This window comes from Anticarsia gemmatalis, chromosome 21 (assembly GCF_050436995.1).
Source record: "Anticarsia gemmatalis isolate Benzon Research Colony breed Stoneville strain chromosome 21, ilAntGemm2 primary, whole genome shotgun sequence".
Taxonomy (NCBI): Eukaryota; Metazoa; Arthropoda; class Insecta; order Lepidoptera; family Erebidae; genus Anticarsia; species Anticarsia gemmatalis.
The window spans coordinates 8,271,819-8,289,860 of NC_134765.1; the positions used below are offsets into that span (position 1 = coordinate 8,271,819).

At 32.6% G+C, this 18,042-nt stretch overlaps 1 protein-coding gene across 2 annotated transcripts in view; it reads right to left on the reverse strand.

Moving 5' to 3' along the window:
* The window catches only part of LOC142982281 (atrial natriuretic peptide receptor 1-like), a 165,714-nt gene that overhangs the window by 68,074 nt on the left and 79,598 nt on the right, over nucleotides 1–18,042 (reverse strand). For both annotated transcript variants that reach the window (XM_076128704.1, XM_076128703.1), the window contains exons 2-3: nucleotides 405–1,331; nucleotides 72–265 (exon numbers count right to left, since the gene is read on the reverse strand). In XM_076128704.1, coding sequence (XP_075984819.1) covers nucleotides 72–265; nucleotides 405–1,275 — 1,065 coding nt within the window. In that variant the 5' untranslated portion in view covers nucleotides 1,276–1,331. The remainder of the gene's footprint in view (nucleotides 1–71; nucleotides 266–404; nucleotides 1,332–18,042) is intronic.

Here is an 18,042-nt window from a genome sequence, read left to right on the forward strand (position 1 = left end):
AAATCGTGACAAAACGAAAACAGAAATAATCGACACATTACAACATTTATGCAGAATTCCCGTGGATTTACCTCAAAAACTTTGCGGATTGCAACACCGGCTTGTGTGTAGCTGCCCATCATTCTTGTCAACGTACTGTAACTTGGATTTTTGTAACCAAACGCTTCAGCTTGAGCCCCAGCTGTTAGCACAGGAATGCCCCAAGGTCCTGCATATCTCGCCACAGGAGCAATGACGTACTCACAACCAGGACCAATGAACGCATCTGAAAACGAATTCCATTATAAAATACCAAACGTTATAATGGAATAAATATTCGAGCCAAAAATAGAATTGATGTTAAATATCAAAGTAAATGCCGAGGGTTACTGCGGTTTTAAAAAAAGGTTTATTTAAATTCTTACCCGCTGATTCGTGTACGTAGAATTCGAAAGCAGCCAAAGGACCTTCCACTGAAGAGCACCTAGTATCTCGATAGTCTACCCATACTCTCCACCCTGGTAATGGACCATCAGGCTTTGTGATTGCAGGAACAGCCAATTGAAGAATTGGCAGTACTTTGACTAATGAAAATACTTGATTTGGATCAGCCGGTAACAGCACACCAAGCTTCACAATCTTTTCCTTAAACAAGTGTCGTTCAGGTCTAAGATTAAATTTAATATTCTTTACATAGTAAGGATCCGCTTCGAGATCACCAGGATGACCCAATGCCTGAGAGTTACGAGGCATGTCTTGCATAAAATGATGTACTTCATGTAACTCAGGATATCCAGTACCATTTGCATTATCCTCTCTGTGTCTATAATAATCGTAATTGATATCTTGATCTGGGTTATATCTGTCAGGTTTTCCATCATCAGTTTGTCTTTTAGCAGACATTATTTTACGTAGATTTTTAGCATAATTATCGTAGCCATCATGTCTGTGTCCCCACAAATACTTTGGTTTCTCTCTTATAACTGGACGATCATACAGCCCTTTGCGCTCTTTACTATTTACATCACTAACACTAACATCACACGAGATTATCACATTTATAACACATATATAGAAAATGAGGAATGAAATAAACAGTGGCACTTTGAACCTTGGTTTTTTAAGCGTGTGTGTTTCATCATTGTCCATAGGTAGATTGAGTTCTTTAAGAACTTCATTTGTTTCTTCGTTTGTTTTATCACTCGGTTCTTTTCTTTCTTTCGCTTTGTTTTCATGTGTTTTGAATTCGAATGTCCGTGTATTCCGGAGAATCGTGTGAACGATCTCCTCTAACATTTTACTTTAAATCTTTGTCATTTTAGTTGACTATTTTATGCACCTCATTCTGGTGTCTGTCGAATAGATTAAAATTTATAATACCGGATGCGATGATCGTTAGTTAAAAACGTGTTTAAATGTTAATTTTATTTGATATGAACAAAATAAATATGTCTAGATTAAAATTAATTGTCTGGTTAGAAATTAAATCCTACTTCTGATTCTAGACGGATAACCTTTTAGCAGTTAATAAAATATGTGTGGGTGTATAGTTTAAGAACAATATGATTTATTTAAGACGTGAATATAATATATTCAGCTGTCAGAAGTTACATTAATTCTCAAAATAATCATTGTAGGCGTTCAACTTTATAAGAGATCCTTATGTAATTTTTACGAAAATTACAAAATATTTTTTCAGTGCATAAAAGACTGATAAACATTTCGTATTATGTGCAGTATGAAATATGATATTTAAATCAATCATCATAGCATAAAAGGTCATATCGTACATTTTTCGAAACACATTTTAATGGCAGTTTTCACAGTACATCAGAATTTTTGCTACAAACGTGTTCTTTTGTACATATTTATGTAATCCTCTTTTCATGCAAAGCTGTAACAGGTGCAGTATTTCCCGTACGATATGTATTAATAATTTATTATTTGAATAAATTGAAGCATCGAAATAAAATTTCCTTTATGGAGGCATTATCGATTTTAATGCTTGTATGCATAAAACTAAAACTGCAGGCTTCAACTTGACGGTAGAAGAAGCATACAATTTAGAAATCACTTAAGTAGAGATTGCATACAATTTAGTATTTTTTATCAGTCTGACATTCTTGCCTCTTCAGACGCCGTTCGGTCCTCCTGTATCCGTTTCGCTTAAGTACCTCCTGAACGTGTGAGAGTTCACCGTCTAGGTGTTCAGGGTCACATAGGTCGTATGCTCTATTTGTTAGCGATGTCACGACGGATTGCAGGTGTCGCGGATGGTGATCCGATTCCGAACAATGTACACGTAGTGAAAACTGACGTAGTGAGGGTAGGCGTCGAAACTCGGGCCGCAAGGAGACGACGCTTAGCAGCCACATCAGTCAGCTCGTGACCACGGTCGTTGTAATGCGATCGAAACGTCGGGTGAACATATAAGGTATTCTAAACTTTATTTTCAATCGCGATTAAGACCCGTTACATTATAATATTATGTGTACAAGTCGCGACAGTTTAAAATCGTTAAATAAATAAGTTACTTTTCCCAGAAACCTATCTACAAAATCGTTTGTAAAATGGTCTGTCAAATACAAATACCTAATAATATTATATTACTTGACTAAACTATAATTTAGTAGAACGAGGGCATTATTCCAGACAAATATTAAATATTTTCAACATTATAACTCTCCCTTACACATAATATCAGCCCCTTGCAGCGTATTGCTAAATTTGTATTTTTTGTCCAACCCTAAATCATTTTGGCGTCAGTGTGGCGACATTATACCACGAGTAGCTATAACCGACGTTTTTGTAGCTACGTATATATATACATAAGCCTCATATCACTCTATAGTTGATACCAGTAGAAAGTGGAGAATCTTGTGATAAAATTCATTTGATGATTATCCGCTGGTTTCTGGTGTACATTTAGCGGTAGTTTATCTATTCACACTGTCATGTTTGTATGAGCTGAAACGCTATTGAATAGATAAACGTCAAATGAAAACGCATACTGAAAACCTTCACGTTTTTACATGTTGCTTAAAAATATATCAATAGATAAATTTAATCGCGTTTAAGTTGAAACATCGAATTGAATTGGAAATTTTGTGCAGCACATTTAGAAAGCTTTATACGATATTAAATATGATTTCAATACTAAGTCGATTATAAATTCATGGTCGAATTTAATTGTAATATTAATAGCAAATAACGATAAAACTTGTAGCAAGCAAATATTCCGTAAATTCACTTAGCAAAGGTTTTACAAACTGTATTAAAGGATTCTGGGTGGCACTGCGTTAGTAAATTAACGTCAAAACTCAAGGTCCTGTATTGTCGCATAAGACATTTTGTCATTGCGCAATACAAGTGTAATATAAGTTAATCAGTAACAGAAAATGTCTAGACAAGTGAGAGTGTTTTAGTTAAACACAAGGTCAGACGTGGTTCTCTAGTTATAAAGAGAATTTTTTACGCGGTTTTAGAAAACATAGAAGATCAAGGTTTTATTGTAATGAAAATGTAGACATTTTACAGTTGAAATAAAAACACGGCTAGTACATGTTGGATTCGCTTACGAGTAAATTTAAATGCAATAATAAGATTTAATAAGGTTTTTTAAAATCGACATTTTAAATAGTTATTTAAGATTGTCAAAGTTATAACACCAGCTCAAAAAGGAGACATATAAATTTGTAAAAAGTTTAACAATATGGTAAAATAACTCAAATATTACTCGATTATCGACAACTGAGAAATTGTGTATGAAAATTGGATAAGCGCCCCTAGTTTTTGCGCCAAGAACCATATTTTAAGTAATTTTTAATTTAAAACGCTTATGACTAGATAGTTTTGAGTGCATAAAACGCGAAAAAGATTATGTTTAATCAAAATATTCTGTAATACATTCTTGAATTTTAATACAATAGTTATGTCATAGTACAAGAGTCGATACACACTTGAGACTTGGTCATTGAGCTCCAAGACGCTCAAGTCAAACCCTTGACATTCAAGCTCTTGACTTCCATTTTTCCTCCACTACAAAACTTGGAACAGTTACAAAATGAACATCATCAGCCTTTCTTCCAACTATGTTGGAGTTGAATTCTAGGTTATCAGTTGTAGCTGAATACCAGTATTTTATCAGACTACCTGATGACCTGCAAAACCTATTAGCTATTACCACGGTGTCCTTTAGTAATACTGGTTGTCAGACTCTCAAGCTTCTGACTGCTGGTAGTGACTGCCTAAGATCTTTGAAAATAACCGAGATAGACTTACCGGGAAGGCATGTTAATTATGGAATTTAACGTGCGTCCTGAAGAACAGAAGTAAAAAAATAAATATTTGAATGTAATTGTGTTTATTTTCGAAAATGAAAGTATGTTTCGTTGAAGTGAATAAGGTATCATCAATGTTTAAAGTAGTATGCTTAATTCAATTTATTGTTTTTTTATTTTGTATGTATATATTTTTTTATAATTGTAAACATATATTTTTTAATCATTAGTTTAATATAATACAATATGAATGTAAAATTATGTGATACAGTAATCATTAAATTTCATAGACATCTTTAAAGTAGTTACCCTCTTTGGCCGGCTTTACTTAGCCAAGAGTTCCTCAGTTATAAATAAACAAGTACTATAAATTATTGTCAGTTTCAAAATGTTCCTAGTTTAAATTCTCAACGTCAAGCGTCGTCCAAATTACAGCAAAGTTTGCGGCCGTGTCAGGAATTCCAATATCGGTGTTGTACACGTTATTACATAAATTTAGATTATTGCTTTAATGTACTTGACATTCTAATAGTTTGTAGTAAGATATGAATAAATATCGTCTTATCATAAAAAGTTATTTCTGGATATAACGTGAAAAGTATTGTTTTTTGAATCATTTCGACTGCCTCCGTGGCGCAGTGGTTTAGGTCGCCACGCCGATACCACTGCAACGGGAGGTCGTGGGTTCGTTTCCCACACGGAGCAATTATTTGTGCGATCCACAAATAATTGTTTCGGGTCTGGTTGTGCTTTGTGTCCGTTGTTTGTATGTTTGTAAAAGTCCCCGCGACACAAGTGCAATTCTTGTGCGGGAGTTGTCTTTTAAAAATAAATATAAATAAATTTATTCAAGTTCGACAATAAAATTTACATTTTTACAAAAATCGCTAATTGCATAACAGTTAGTTGGCGATAATGGCGCTCTATTTCAATTCTTATTCTTATGTATAAAATTATTTTTTTATACTTTAATAGATACAGTAATAGCTATGCCAAATATCGTTGGTGTTGGTACTATTATAGGAAATTATTTAAAAGAAAAGATTCAATTTATCATTGTTTATTAATACGTTGAAAGAATAACAGACAACGCCTAAGAAGGTAAGATAATTATAAGTCACATGACTTTGAACCCAAGATAATAAACGTTTGAGACTCTTCAAATTTATAAAAAAATATGAGTAATGATTTAAAGAAAAATAATCTTTTAATTTATTTTCAAATGTACAAACGAAATTAAGATAAAATTATTTTTTATTTAGAAAATATAAAACAAAGTAACAGGCCTAAAAGGAGTACAAACAAAATAATTAAAATATTGTCATGAAAAGTAAGTTGCACACAGAATGCATGCAGAATCTAGTTATAAACAACCCATTAATGTCCTAATGCTGGATAAGGGTCTCCTCCCGGAATGAGGAAGGGAAACCCTTGGGTTCACCACGCTGACCAAGTGCGGGTTGGGAAATTTGCATACCTTCAAAAACTATTCTAAAGAACTCTCAGACATGCAGGGTTTCATCGCAATGTTTTCCTTCACCGTTAGAATTAGGAATTATACATACATAATTTAGAAAAATCGTTAGTGTGTTGTCTCGGGTTGGAACTCGCTTGCGTTTAGAGCGCATGCTTAGACTGTCTAGTAATACTTTAAAACATAGCAATTCGCAAATTTTGTCCACTCAATTGGTAAAAAAACCGGCCAAATGCAAATTCACCTCGCACACGAAAGACACCATAATTATAAAAATCACGATTGTTGTGTGAAAGTCACCATATCTTTCTTCTTGCTTTTCGTATTTTTTGTTAAAGTGGCAGCTGAAAACAATATCTGAGAAAACTTCAACTATCTAACTAACCAAAAGTTCATGAGGAGACAAGACAGAGAGACAGCAAAGTCCCCTTTAGGATTCCTGATTTTCTATTTCGGTGCGGATCCCTAAAAATGTACATCGCGTAGTAAGCCATAAACACAAAATTAACACTACTACATCAATCGAGTGACGAACAAACAAAGTTGGGCAATAAATTCGTGGGTAGAATCATACTCCCTGCCGTTCACTAACTGGGCCAACAAGCTACTTAACCCTTTACATTAAGCTTAATTAGCAACGCCCTAAATATAACGTGAAAACAGTATCCGTAGTTTATTTTTCGCAATGTTATGTAACGGAATCTTATAATTATATTGTCCTAGCCGGTTTTCGGCTACAGCGGTCAGTCTATTTAAACTGGCATACTGTGCCGGACTTGGTTTATAGTGTCAAACTCCAGGCAATTTCTAAGAAGTTCCTATCAAAAAATCTCAGAAAATACTTTTTGGCCCGACCCAGGATTCGAACCCGAGACTTCTTGTGCGGCAGTAGTATACACTACCGACCGAGCCACAGAGGTGGTTATCTTAACAGAATCTAGACAAATAATATAATTGTTCTGTTAAATCTATTACTTTTAACTAATTGTTGATCAAAAACCGTTCAAATAGGTATTGATTAATTAATCTATCGCAAACTATCTACATCATTGTAAATCACTATTAAACTTATATGATATTTGGATATCAGATTATAATACTGTTAGTACGTCACTTCCCGTCGCTAATTACTATATAATACAAGCACCTGCTCAAACTCATCAGTAATTAGTGTGAAATGTAGACAATAATTATAACATGAAGATGCTAATTGATATTTCTTTTGATAACAAAAGAGAATCTCGTATCATAACTACTTATCAATGTGTAAAATAAATTTTCCTCAAGTTTTTAAGTTTAACTACAACAATGAAATTACTGTTATATTTTTCTATTTACTGGTGGTCTGAATGTACGTGATTTTTGGATTGATTCAAAGCAAATTTGTATTTGCATTCATTGGGATACCTGAGTCAAGCCCAAAATCATATAAGACTAGCTGACCCGGCAAACGTTGTTTTGCCATAAAAATTAAATAAAAAAACATTGTCCAGCAGACAAAATTGTGAATCTAAACCATTCTCAGATCCCCTTGAACACACACAAAAAAAATCATCAAAATCGGTCCAGTCGTTTAAGAGAAGTTCAGTGACATACACACTTACAGAAGAATTATATATATAAAGATTGGCCAGTGTCGTTTTTTTTTTTCTTTTTTTTTTAAATTGTTTGTGTTTCACAGGCACATTGCACATTTGTATCAAACAACTCAATTGGTTCAGCAGTTAACCTGTTAAATCATAACAGATACAAAGTTAGTATAATAATATTAGCTAGTAAAATATACGATAGTATGAGTACAAACCCCATGAGTCGTTACACCCTACCGTAAACGACTTTAATAACTATCAACATAGCAAACTTTATCCATAACATATTAAGTAATATCAGCTGCCCTTAAACTTATATCAATAATAGTCGACCCGAAAAGGTCGAAGCCACAAAGAAACTATAACATTTTTCTCAGAAAACTTGATTTTTGGGCACAAACACCTCTTCACATGCAAATATTCGGCATTACACAAAATCCTTGAGAAGTTTTTTGCTTACGAGTTTCATATAAAATCTATCCATTTCTTATAAAAGTTGTGACTATGCAAATATGTTGGTATCACTGAGATTTATGTTAGACTGGTTTCTGCTCCTGACTTTGTCGAAAGATTTCCATTAACAAAAGTATCTTATGTGTTACTTAAGGGTATACTAATTCAAGTCTAGTTAAGTCTAAGTCTAAGTAAGTCAGGATTTAAACTGATAAAACAGCCCCTCACCACGGACGATGCAATCCAATAGGAACATCTGGTACACAAATCAGGTACTTATCGTAACCTTTAATTTTGAAATTGCGTTTAAGACCCGTTGCATAATAATATTATTTGTGCAAGTTGCGAGAATTTAAAATAGTTAATGCGATGATATGAACTTGGCAAGAGCGATTTTCGACATAGGATAATAACGTAGCTACTTATTAAAGTTTCAGAATCAAAATTGCTTGAAAAAATAGTTATTTCGAAATTCGCTAGAGCGAAATCAACGCGATTATTCATAAAATAAAATTGATAGCTGTCTACTTTGCTAAGAAACCGTTTCTCATGTTTTAGACTAAATTTTTTGTCCATAAAAAAAGCTGCAGGTTTCGCCAGTAGCTTACAAGTTTAAATAAATGAATAATTTTACCTACCGGAAATATTGAAGGACGGTTCAAATCTATATTTAGCGGGTACATAAATATGACCAGAGATCATATTTGGCGATAATACATAACTATAATAACTTCCTTCTACAAAGTAATGAATTAATTAAATATAATTTATAAAGGTATTAAGCAGAGGGAATGTTATTATCGATTTTGTACCTACTTAAAGACGGATGGTTCTAGGTGTTTTTAAGTTTGAAAAAAGTTATTTGATTTTTTCATGAATCAGGAAGGTCATCGAAATTTGTGCAGTCATTTTATTAAATAATTAAAATTAATATCAATTAGCATATGGGAAAAAGGCCTGGTATACTGTATGTTTGTATTTTAAATACCTATAATATTGACAGACATTAAGAATGAGTTTTGTGTCGCAACAGAATTAGCAAACATACAAATCTCGGACACAAAGAACAAATATTTGATTTCGTTTGGAAATCAAATTTATGCCGTTTGCTGTAATAGTAGTGAGATGACACCTACTTTATTAATTGCTCATCAACTTATCCGCAAATTGCATTCTTCACATCACACAGTTCAAAAAAGACGTAAGAAGTCATAAATATATATAATTTTACGCCTCTCTGTCCCGAAGACTTTCATTCCACGTGCAAAAAAGGCCTAACTGACGTTACATAATGGTCACTTGCGCTGTTTTCAAACTAGACATGATAAACTCGAGTGGAACAAATCCGAGGGTATTTTCTCAGTTTGCTCTGATCTCGGAAACAATTGCAAAGACAATGCGAGGCAAATGGCCTGTGAGAAGTCGAAAGGCCTCGCTTGATAGCATTTCTTCTTTGGCTCGAATGTAGGCTGAATACAGATTTGCTATATAATAAGAACTGTTTTTTTTCTGAGAATAGACACAGAATTGACAAAGTTTTTTCGTGATATTGAATTCTGGGTAGTTTAAGTTGAACATAGTTTTTTTTTATGATACGTAAATAGATATTATTTTCCAGAAAAGTAATAAGTTGTAACAAAATAAGTCTAAATTATTTCAAATAATTTTTGATTTAATATTACGATTTGATATGTAAACAGTATTTTTTCGTATTCACGAGAGTTTTATGTATTCAATTTAAAAATCACAATTTATTCGTGGCCAGTTTTTTTAACGAACAATACAATAGTACTATAAATAAATTAAAAATGTTTTACATACTATCATTTCAACCAATTTTCATAACTTTCAAAAGCAATTTTGATACTAAAAATACCAAAATCCCGTTGAATTTAATACGTTCAACTAGAAAATTCATAGTGCAGTATCGAGAACTTTTAAATTTGTTTTTAAGCCTTGTTTGAGTTGAGAGCCTACCTTTAAATTGCAAAAGTCAGGGAGCAAGTACGTCTTATAAATTTAATATCGCTTCAATATTGCACTTTCCCACATATTTGAGTTTTTAGTACAACTTAGGTTTAAGTTTAGGGAGAACTTTTATTAATCCGTTTAGCTTTAGTAAGGGATAGATTTATAGCCCAAATATTATTTTGATAATATACCTTTGTAATTACAAAGAGTCAATAAACTAAAAAATTACAATATTTTATGGAAAAATTGATAAAATTGTAGTTTGTATTCATTTATATATTATTACTAACTATTATTATAATAATTATGTATATGATTTATAACTTAAGAATCCATTTGCAAAAATATATATAAATAATACACAATTTATTATAAAGAAAAAGATGATTTTTATATTTCTAGATAGAATGTAGCTAGAATAGTTTTGCTAAACGTGAAGGCCCTTTTATTTTATTCACTACTCCAAACAATTTTACCTCTTAGCTAAACGACAATTAGCACAACTTACGGCTTAACGAACTACCGATAAACGAAACGTAATAAAAATTCGAACCTAACGAAATTACCCAACTAGATAAGCTAAATAACAAAGTAATAAACAAACGAAGCAAAAAACGTCTTAATTTGCGACTTGCGACCGCCAAATGACTCAAATGGCCGTGACTTGAAGCGACTCTATAAATAACTACAACTTGAATCTCGGATATTTTCGTAACTCGTTTTTAGGTAATCAATTTACATTTGGATTAGGTATGATTTTGTTTTGCGCGATCAATGATGTTATTAAATATGACATAGTTTTTGAATTATTGAAATATGATGACAAATGAATACGTTTACTTAATAAATACTAACTAATAATGGTTGCGATTTATCAAACAGTATTTTTTAATAATTTGTGCGCCCGTTCATTTATTTTCACGAAATTTTACTTTAGCGTTTAAAATGTTTTAATAAGTCTTAGTAAATAAAATAGTTCTATCTATTGTTTAGTAACTGTCTGGTCATTTCTAAGGCCCCCACCTCTTTATATTAAATTGAATTCAACATGCAATTTGTAAAAAATATCATTTAATAACCTGTCAAAAAAAATCTTTACAAATAACAAAAAGCACCTCTTTTTCGTTCATACTTTTGTTGTTAATAAAGGAAAGATTAAGTGGCTTTTGTTGACTAAAAAGTTTTCGGCATTACCTTTCAACTTTTTGACGTAATTTTTCAACAAAAGATTTATTAAACTTTCAAACAGTTTTAAACGGATATTTTTATTTACATTCTTTTTATTAGACCATCGTACATCAACAATGGCTATTTATTAACTTTTTCTTATTAATACTTTGGTGAAAGTTTAAATTTTTTGTGACTTATATTGGAAACATAGATTATAGTGTTTTGTTAATGCACTTTAGCCTAAGCTAAAAAGCAATTAGGTTTAAAAATAAAATGTTCAACGTTTTTAATGAAACATGTTGATCGCGTAAGTGAAATAACGCCTTTACATAATCCACCTTTGGTCATGTTTTTGTCTATGATATTATATTTAATACCACACAGTCTGGCACAGCGTTCTAAAAAACTAGCAAACAATATAATATATTTTTATATAGACGAGTATAATTTTTATTTGTGATAAAAAAATATATTTTCACATCAACAGGTCAATGGTATGACGAAAATATTATGAAACTATCTTCTAAACTAAGTATTCATTTCCAGGATTTAAATGACATTTATGATCAATATAAGAATGTGCTGTTATAAAAATTAAAAAAAAACTTAGTCGGTTTTGAATTGCAAAACAGAACAAATATTTAGCCTTTGTATCAATCACACTTTATAGGGAAAGCAAAATAAATTATTACGATAAAATTAAGTGTACTACATTTTTTTTACATACGTATTTCATTTTAACAAATATCTTGTTCAAGAGTTTGAAATAACTAAGCCCATTCATAACAACTGCTGTATTTCAATCTATCTTATGTACGTACTATAATAGCAAAATATATTGAATGCACTACGTACTATAATAGCAAAAAACGTTTCACCACAAACTGCTAAAGAAATTTCTCATTTTGACAATCTTCAGACATGCAAGTTTTCCTCTGACAGTGTTTTTCTTCTTCGTTTAAGTAAAGATCATATATTCTGGCTAATGTACCAAGTTCAGACGTTGACCTTTTGCTTGCTCGAACTCTTAGGGCTAGTTTGACGACTTCTAGATAATTGTCTGATAAACCTATGTGATAGATGTAGTGGTAGAAAATGTTTGCTTACCTAATGCCCACCTTATTCAATTTGGATGTGGCAGACTTTACAAAAAAGTGATCCGTATTTTACTTCGAAAACTAATAGATGAATCGATTGAGCAGTATAAATCTAAATATATATAATAAGTTTGATTTTTTTTCTATCTTTTCTTAAATTTCAGCATGGAAGACCCAGTACGAAACAAATGCATATTATTTTCAAAAATCTGCCCGTACGCGCCTAAAATAGTTAATGAAACAGCAATTTCTTCTTATACTTCTTCACCGTTTTCTTCCCAAATTACGCGATTTTAACAAAATGTTCTTATATTCTAATCTACTGTTTAATTAGTTCCCCGTTAAGCTTCTTATAATGTCGTCGTTTCATCCTATTTCATGGCAAATGGTTACTTAATTATATAAATGGCTGTTTTAAGTGCAAATTCGCTCTTAATTCCCTATTTTTACCCTCAAGGATAAAGAAGCTCTTGTTTAAATTATCTGTAAATAATACAAGATTGCTAAGTTCTATTTTGTTTTGTATACCATTTTATTAGTATCAATAACTTACAGACCGTATACTATTTTCTCAATATACATAAACATATATAATCACGCCTATTATACCCGAATGTATAGGCAAAGGTGTCTGAAATGCACCCACGTTTCACTGTTTACCATTTTAGACCCATGAAATAATAAATAATTGAGCCTATGACCACCTACCGGGTACTTAAACGAACTCTGGGCTATTAATAAGATTTTTTTTAATAAAACCTTGAAAAGCGCTTTTCCGACCCGGGAATCAAACCCGAGATATCGGTCTCAGCAGTTGTATACACTACCGTCCAGATCACAGAGGCAGTGATTATTTTCAATTATTAGTTATTATTATTTAGTCCCCTACAACACACGGCAAGCCTATTTCTAAGTTTCATAATACCTAAGATATTCTTTCAAATTAGAAAAAAGTCTTTCTTACTTATCCCATAGTCTTGCATATTCAATCAATGCGTCCATCAGTATCGATACACGAGTTATAGCAATGTGGGTCAAGGCTGTAACGTGTGAAGTTCGAAGGCTTAAGACGGAATGGCTTCTACGAGTCTAAGTGGCTATTAAAATAGTCGACTTATATACTTATGTATGAGTGGTTGATGCGAAAGTTTTGCTGAATTACGAGTACCTTTGGTTTATAGTTAAGTTATAGTTAAACAAAATATTTATTATTTTTTTCAAGTATTTTGCGATGACCAGTGTAACCTCTGGCGATAAGACAAAAAAAATATGCATAGTAGGAAAATCGTAGCTTGCAAGCTATATTCATAAATTTAATTGTCATATAGCATTAAAGTTATACCCTCTTGTTCATAAACACACTATAAAACTTTTTTAGTTAAAAAGCTACTATAATATGTTTTCTCTATTTCATTTCGCTAAGGAGTGAAAGAAACAAAACACTTTATAAGCCTTTCATAACTTCATATATTTTGTGAATAAGAGGGATAGAATTTAGACCAAATATTATTTATAAATTAACCCGTAAAACGTTATTCTGCTCATGTATTATAATTATATAAAAAAACAGAAGCCTGCAAATAAAAGTCTGACTCTCCAAAAGACACGAAATCGTGGACATGAAATCACAACCTTTTTTACGTATACAGCAGTGGGACAGTAATGGGTTTTTATTTATTAAATAACAAAGTATATCAGAATATACTGCCAGTGTTACGTGTGTTGAATACAACAGCGTTAAACTACAGGGGTCTTACTAAGTAATATCAACGACCGCATTTAGCCTAATTGATTTACTTCATAATGTATATTCACGGCATACGGAACGTGTGCATTTGCGGAAATGTTTACCGCGAGAACGTGAAATATGCTATCTTATATTTGCGGCTTTGTCTGCATGAAAAGATTTCCCAGAGTGAAAGTAGCTGTACTAGTTAACCTAGGTTATAAGCACACATCCATCCTCACAAACTTTAGAATTTAGAAATTAGTATCACTGCTAATATTTAGCAAATTAAAAGCTCGCTATCATATTTTTTTAAAGCAACTTTTCGGCAGCATACGAGATCATATTTTTCGGACCATCCTTATTGCGCGTACAGTATTTCTACGGTATCGTGCGCAAGCAGCTTAAGAATTGTTATAAACATCATCTTATTGGGTAAAGATAGAATTCGACTTTTTTATTTTAAACATACAAAATAACTAGCTGACGCGGAAAACGTTGTTTTGCCATATAATTAAAAAAAAAAGTGTCACTTAGGGGTATGAAAAATAGATGTCGTGGCCGATTCTCAGACCTACTCAATATGGTAACAAAATTCCATGAGAATCGGTCAAGCCGTTTCGGAGGAGTATGGCAACGAAAACTGTGACGCGAGAATTTTATATATTCGATATCAAGTATTTGTTTTTGGTTAGATTAGGTAACATTTTGATTTACTTGTCATAAACACTCTATCATCAAGTTATACCGATCATCGTAACACTAAACACAGATCCAAGCGAACATAGATTTGTAGAGGGAACATTAATCCTGTTGTCGTAGGGACAATAAACTACCCGTCAGTGGAGCAAAGCCGGGAGACGGTTATGTAATCCATCTAGCTTTATTACATACATACAAACATAGCACTAACATTCCTTGAAGGAATATCTATTAAATTTTATAGATATTTCCTCTTACGTTAGTTCCATTCGGTTTAAACGATCAATATTATTTGTGTTGCTTATTAAATGTACTAGATATTTAAGTAACATTTTAATATTACTATTTATTAAATATACTGTCTTTCCGTTATTAAGTGATTGGATCATTAATAATAAACCATTATGTTTATGAAGCTAAAGATAAGCTAAAGACTTTTTTGTTTGAACGCGCTATTCTCGGAAACGACTTGGTCACTTTGGAAAATTCTTTCAATAGTATGTAACATCGAAATTAAATCAATGAAATAAAATTGTGCTATACTCGGACAAAGACGGAAAAGTCTACTAGTGGTTAATATAAGTACAAACATAGACCAAAAAACAAATTTTATGTCGACAGAAAAATATATTTTACGATACCAAAGTTGCTGTTTTATTCTCAATCCCCTGGATGTTCTAATAAACTGATTTATCGGCCGGTGTACTGAGGCTCGGATATTGCTGACTTGAAATTTCATCGAGTTATATCTCACTGTGATTGGAAATATAAAAATGTATTGGCTGCCTGTTGTAAATAATGTTTGAATGAATTTGATTTTACGGTGAAACAGATTGAGAATTTCTAGTCTTCTTACAGAGTCAAATGCAAGTATAGCGTCATAATTAAAATGTCACTTCTTATAATGTAGCTATACTTGTACTTTACAAAGATTTCCCTTTTAAAGTCCACTTTTTGTATAAAAAATACACATTAAATAAATTTTGCATATTACCATTTCTGCTAGGCACGGATCTTCTTCCGCATGTCTCCAAAAACCATTCAGTTATATTTATTTTTACTAACAATCTTAGGTCTGATTTATACTTTACTGTGTCTTTACTTTACCGTGTCAAAAAATATTACGAACAAAACCTTCAAAAATTATTCACTTACCTTCGTCGAAATTTGTTTCATCTATTTGTGAAAACCGCATGAAAATCCGTTATCTATATTTTGAATTTATCACATACAGACAGACAGACACGGCGATATAACGTTGTTTTATAACATGTAGTGATTAGATTAAAATTAAATATTTATATATAAACCACATGTACGACCGATCTTGATAACACAAGATTAATTAGTATACACAATACGTTTTGTTTGAATATTAATTGACCTCATTTAATATTACAAACATGAGGAAAGATCTCATTGATAAGTAAGGTGTTATCCCTAGTAGTACTGCGGTTAATTTACCAGAGATTAATAGTATCATATTGGCATTAATGTGTTTTGTAATTAATTTAACAGGTAGATTCTGTTTGCTTTATTGGTGGATATAACCTCTTGCTATTTATTTCTAATAAAAATAATAATGCTACAGTTAATAACGATCTAAGAGTCGAATTAAAAAACAGTGTGTGATATTCACATTTGCGACAAATATTAAACATCGCGGTAAAAAATATATCGGAAGCGGAGTTATCATCAAAAATATGAGAAAGTTTGCAATCCCTCTTTTGTTTTCAGAAATACCTGTACCCACTGAATTTGTTCTACAAATTTTACTTTATTAAAAAGAATAGATTATGTACCTCGAAATTATTACCTAGAAGCCTACATCCCCCCCACTACTATTCAAAATTTAACCCTTCAATAAAGCCTTTCTGTTACCCTTTTCAGATAAGAGTCAAAAGACCTTGTTTGTTGTTTGTTTGTTTGTCGTATGGTTAGTGGTCAACTTAGAGTCAAGGTTATTCAAGCCGCCCGAGAGACCTTTGACAAGGCTTGACGACTGTTATCAAAGTAGACAACAGCTGGTGCCGTTTTTTACGTGCCCTCCGAAGCACGGAGACGCCTAGCTCTAATACCACTATGCGGTCACTAATCTATGGAATGACCGCGCCAAGGGTTGCTTAACCCACAGATCGTTTACCGACCGGTGAGCGCAACTGGCTGTGGGCGCCTCGTCAAAAGACCTCAAAACAAGCGATGTCGCCGTCAAAAGTAAGTTCATTATGCCACTTAAACTGTTATCCTGTTGTCTAAATATAGTGCTGTATATTTATAACTCGCTATAATTAAAAATTTCCTGTTTATAACGATAGTTGAGTTGTTGAGATCAAGTTGCCTTTTGTATCATATTTGCATTGTATTGAAAATGTTTTGTATCGTTACGTCACTAGTTAAAGGTTAAGTTAATTTAAGAGTTGCACAAAATTGTATAGTTCTTAGCGATATTATTAAATTACAAGCACATATATGTATTTTATTGTCAATCTATGTGTGTCTATGTGTTCATTTATGTCGCTAATATTTGAAAACCTCAGAACCGATTTGGCTCAGTTTTGATTAAGATATTTCTAGATTTATGTATATTATAATTTTATGTTAAGAAAACATTCTAAGTTCCGAAGAAAGAGTATAATTACAGAAAAACCCAGAGTCTTATTACACGCAAAAATGCGACAGCAACTAGTTTCAAAAAGAAAACCTATGACGTCATGAGAAAACAAACCATTCCACTAAAATATTTAACTCCACGCGTGAAAAATTAAAGAAACAATGTAAGGACATGCCATAAAATGGCAACAAGGAACAATAAAACGTTAGTGCTTAGTGTTAGGGCAGGTGACAATGTAAGTCTCAAATAGACGGTAATGTGTCGCTATAAAACAATGTGGGACGTGAGTGAGCATTGGTATGTGCTACTTAAATACTTTGATCTGTAGCGCGATTCTTTACTACTAATGAGTATCGACAACCAGCTAGCTATCGAGAAATTTCGTATGATAACCGAATCAGTACCTCGATTCTCTGCCACTATTGACTACCGACAACCGGCTAGCTATCGACATTTGACATTTAGAATGTACTGCCAAAATGCCTACGACACCCGTCAGAGGCGCTGATCAGATTTTCGTATAAAATTTCTCGATGACAGGTCGGTTGCCGGTAGTCGGTAGTATTGAGAATTAAGCTACTGTAGCGTAATTAGTATCATCAACTAGCTAGCTATCGAAAAATTTTGTATGAAAATCGAATCAGCGCCTACTAATCTCTACAGTCGGTACTAACGAGTATCGAGAGTTTGACATTACAATATACCTACTGCAAAAATAGTTCCTACGTCACCCGCTAGAGGCGCAGATCAGATTTTCATTTCGATAGCTAGCGGGCTGTCGATAGTCGATAGGGGTAGAGAATGGAGCTACTGTAGCACAATTCTCTACTGTCAGTACTAACGAGTATCGAGAGTTTGACATTTACAATTACTGCAAAAATTGTTCTATCGGCACCCACTAGAAGGGCCGGCCAGATTATGATAGAAAATTACTCGATAGATTGTCGATAGTCAATATAGATAGAGAGCGCTATTGACATTGATCCACAA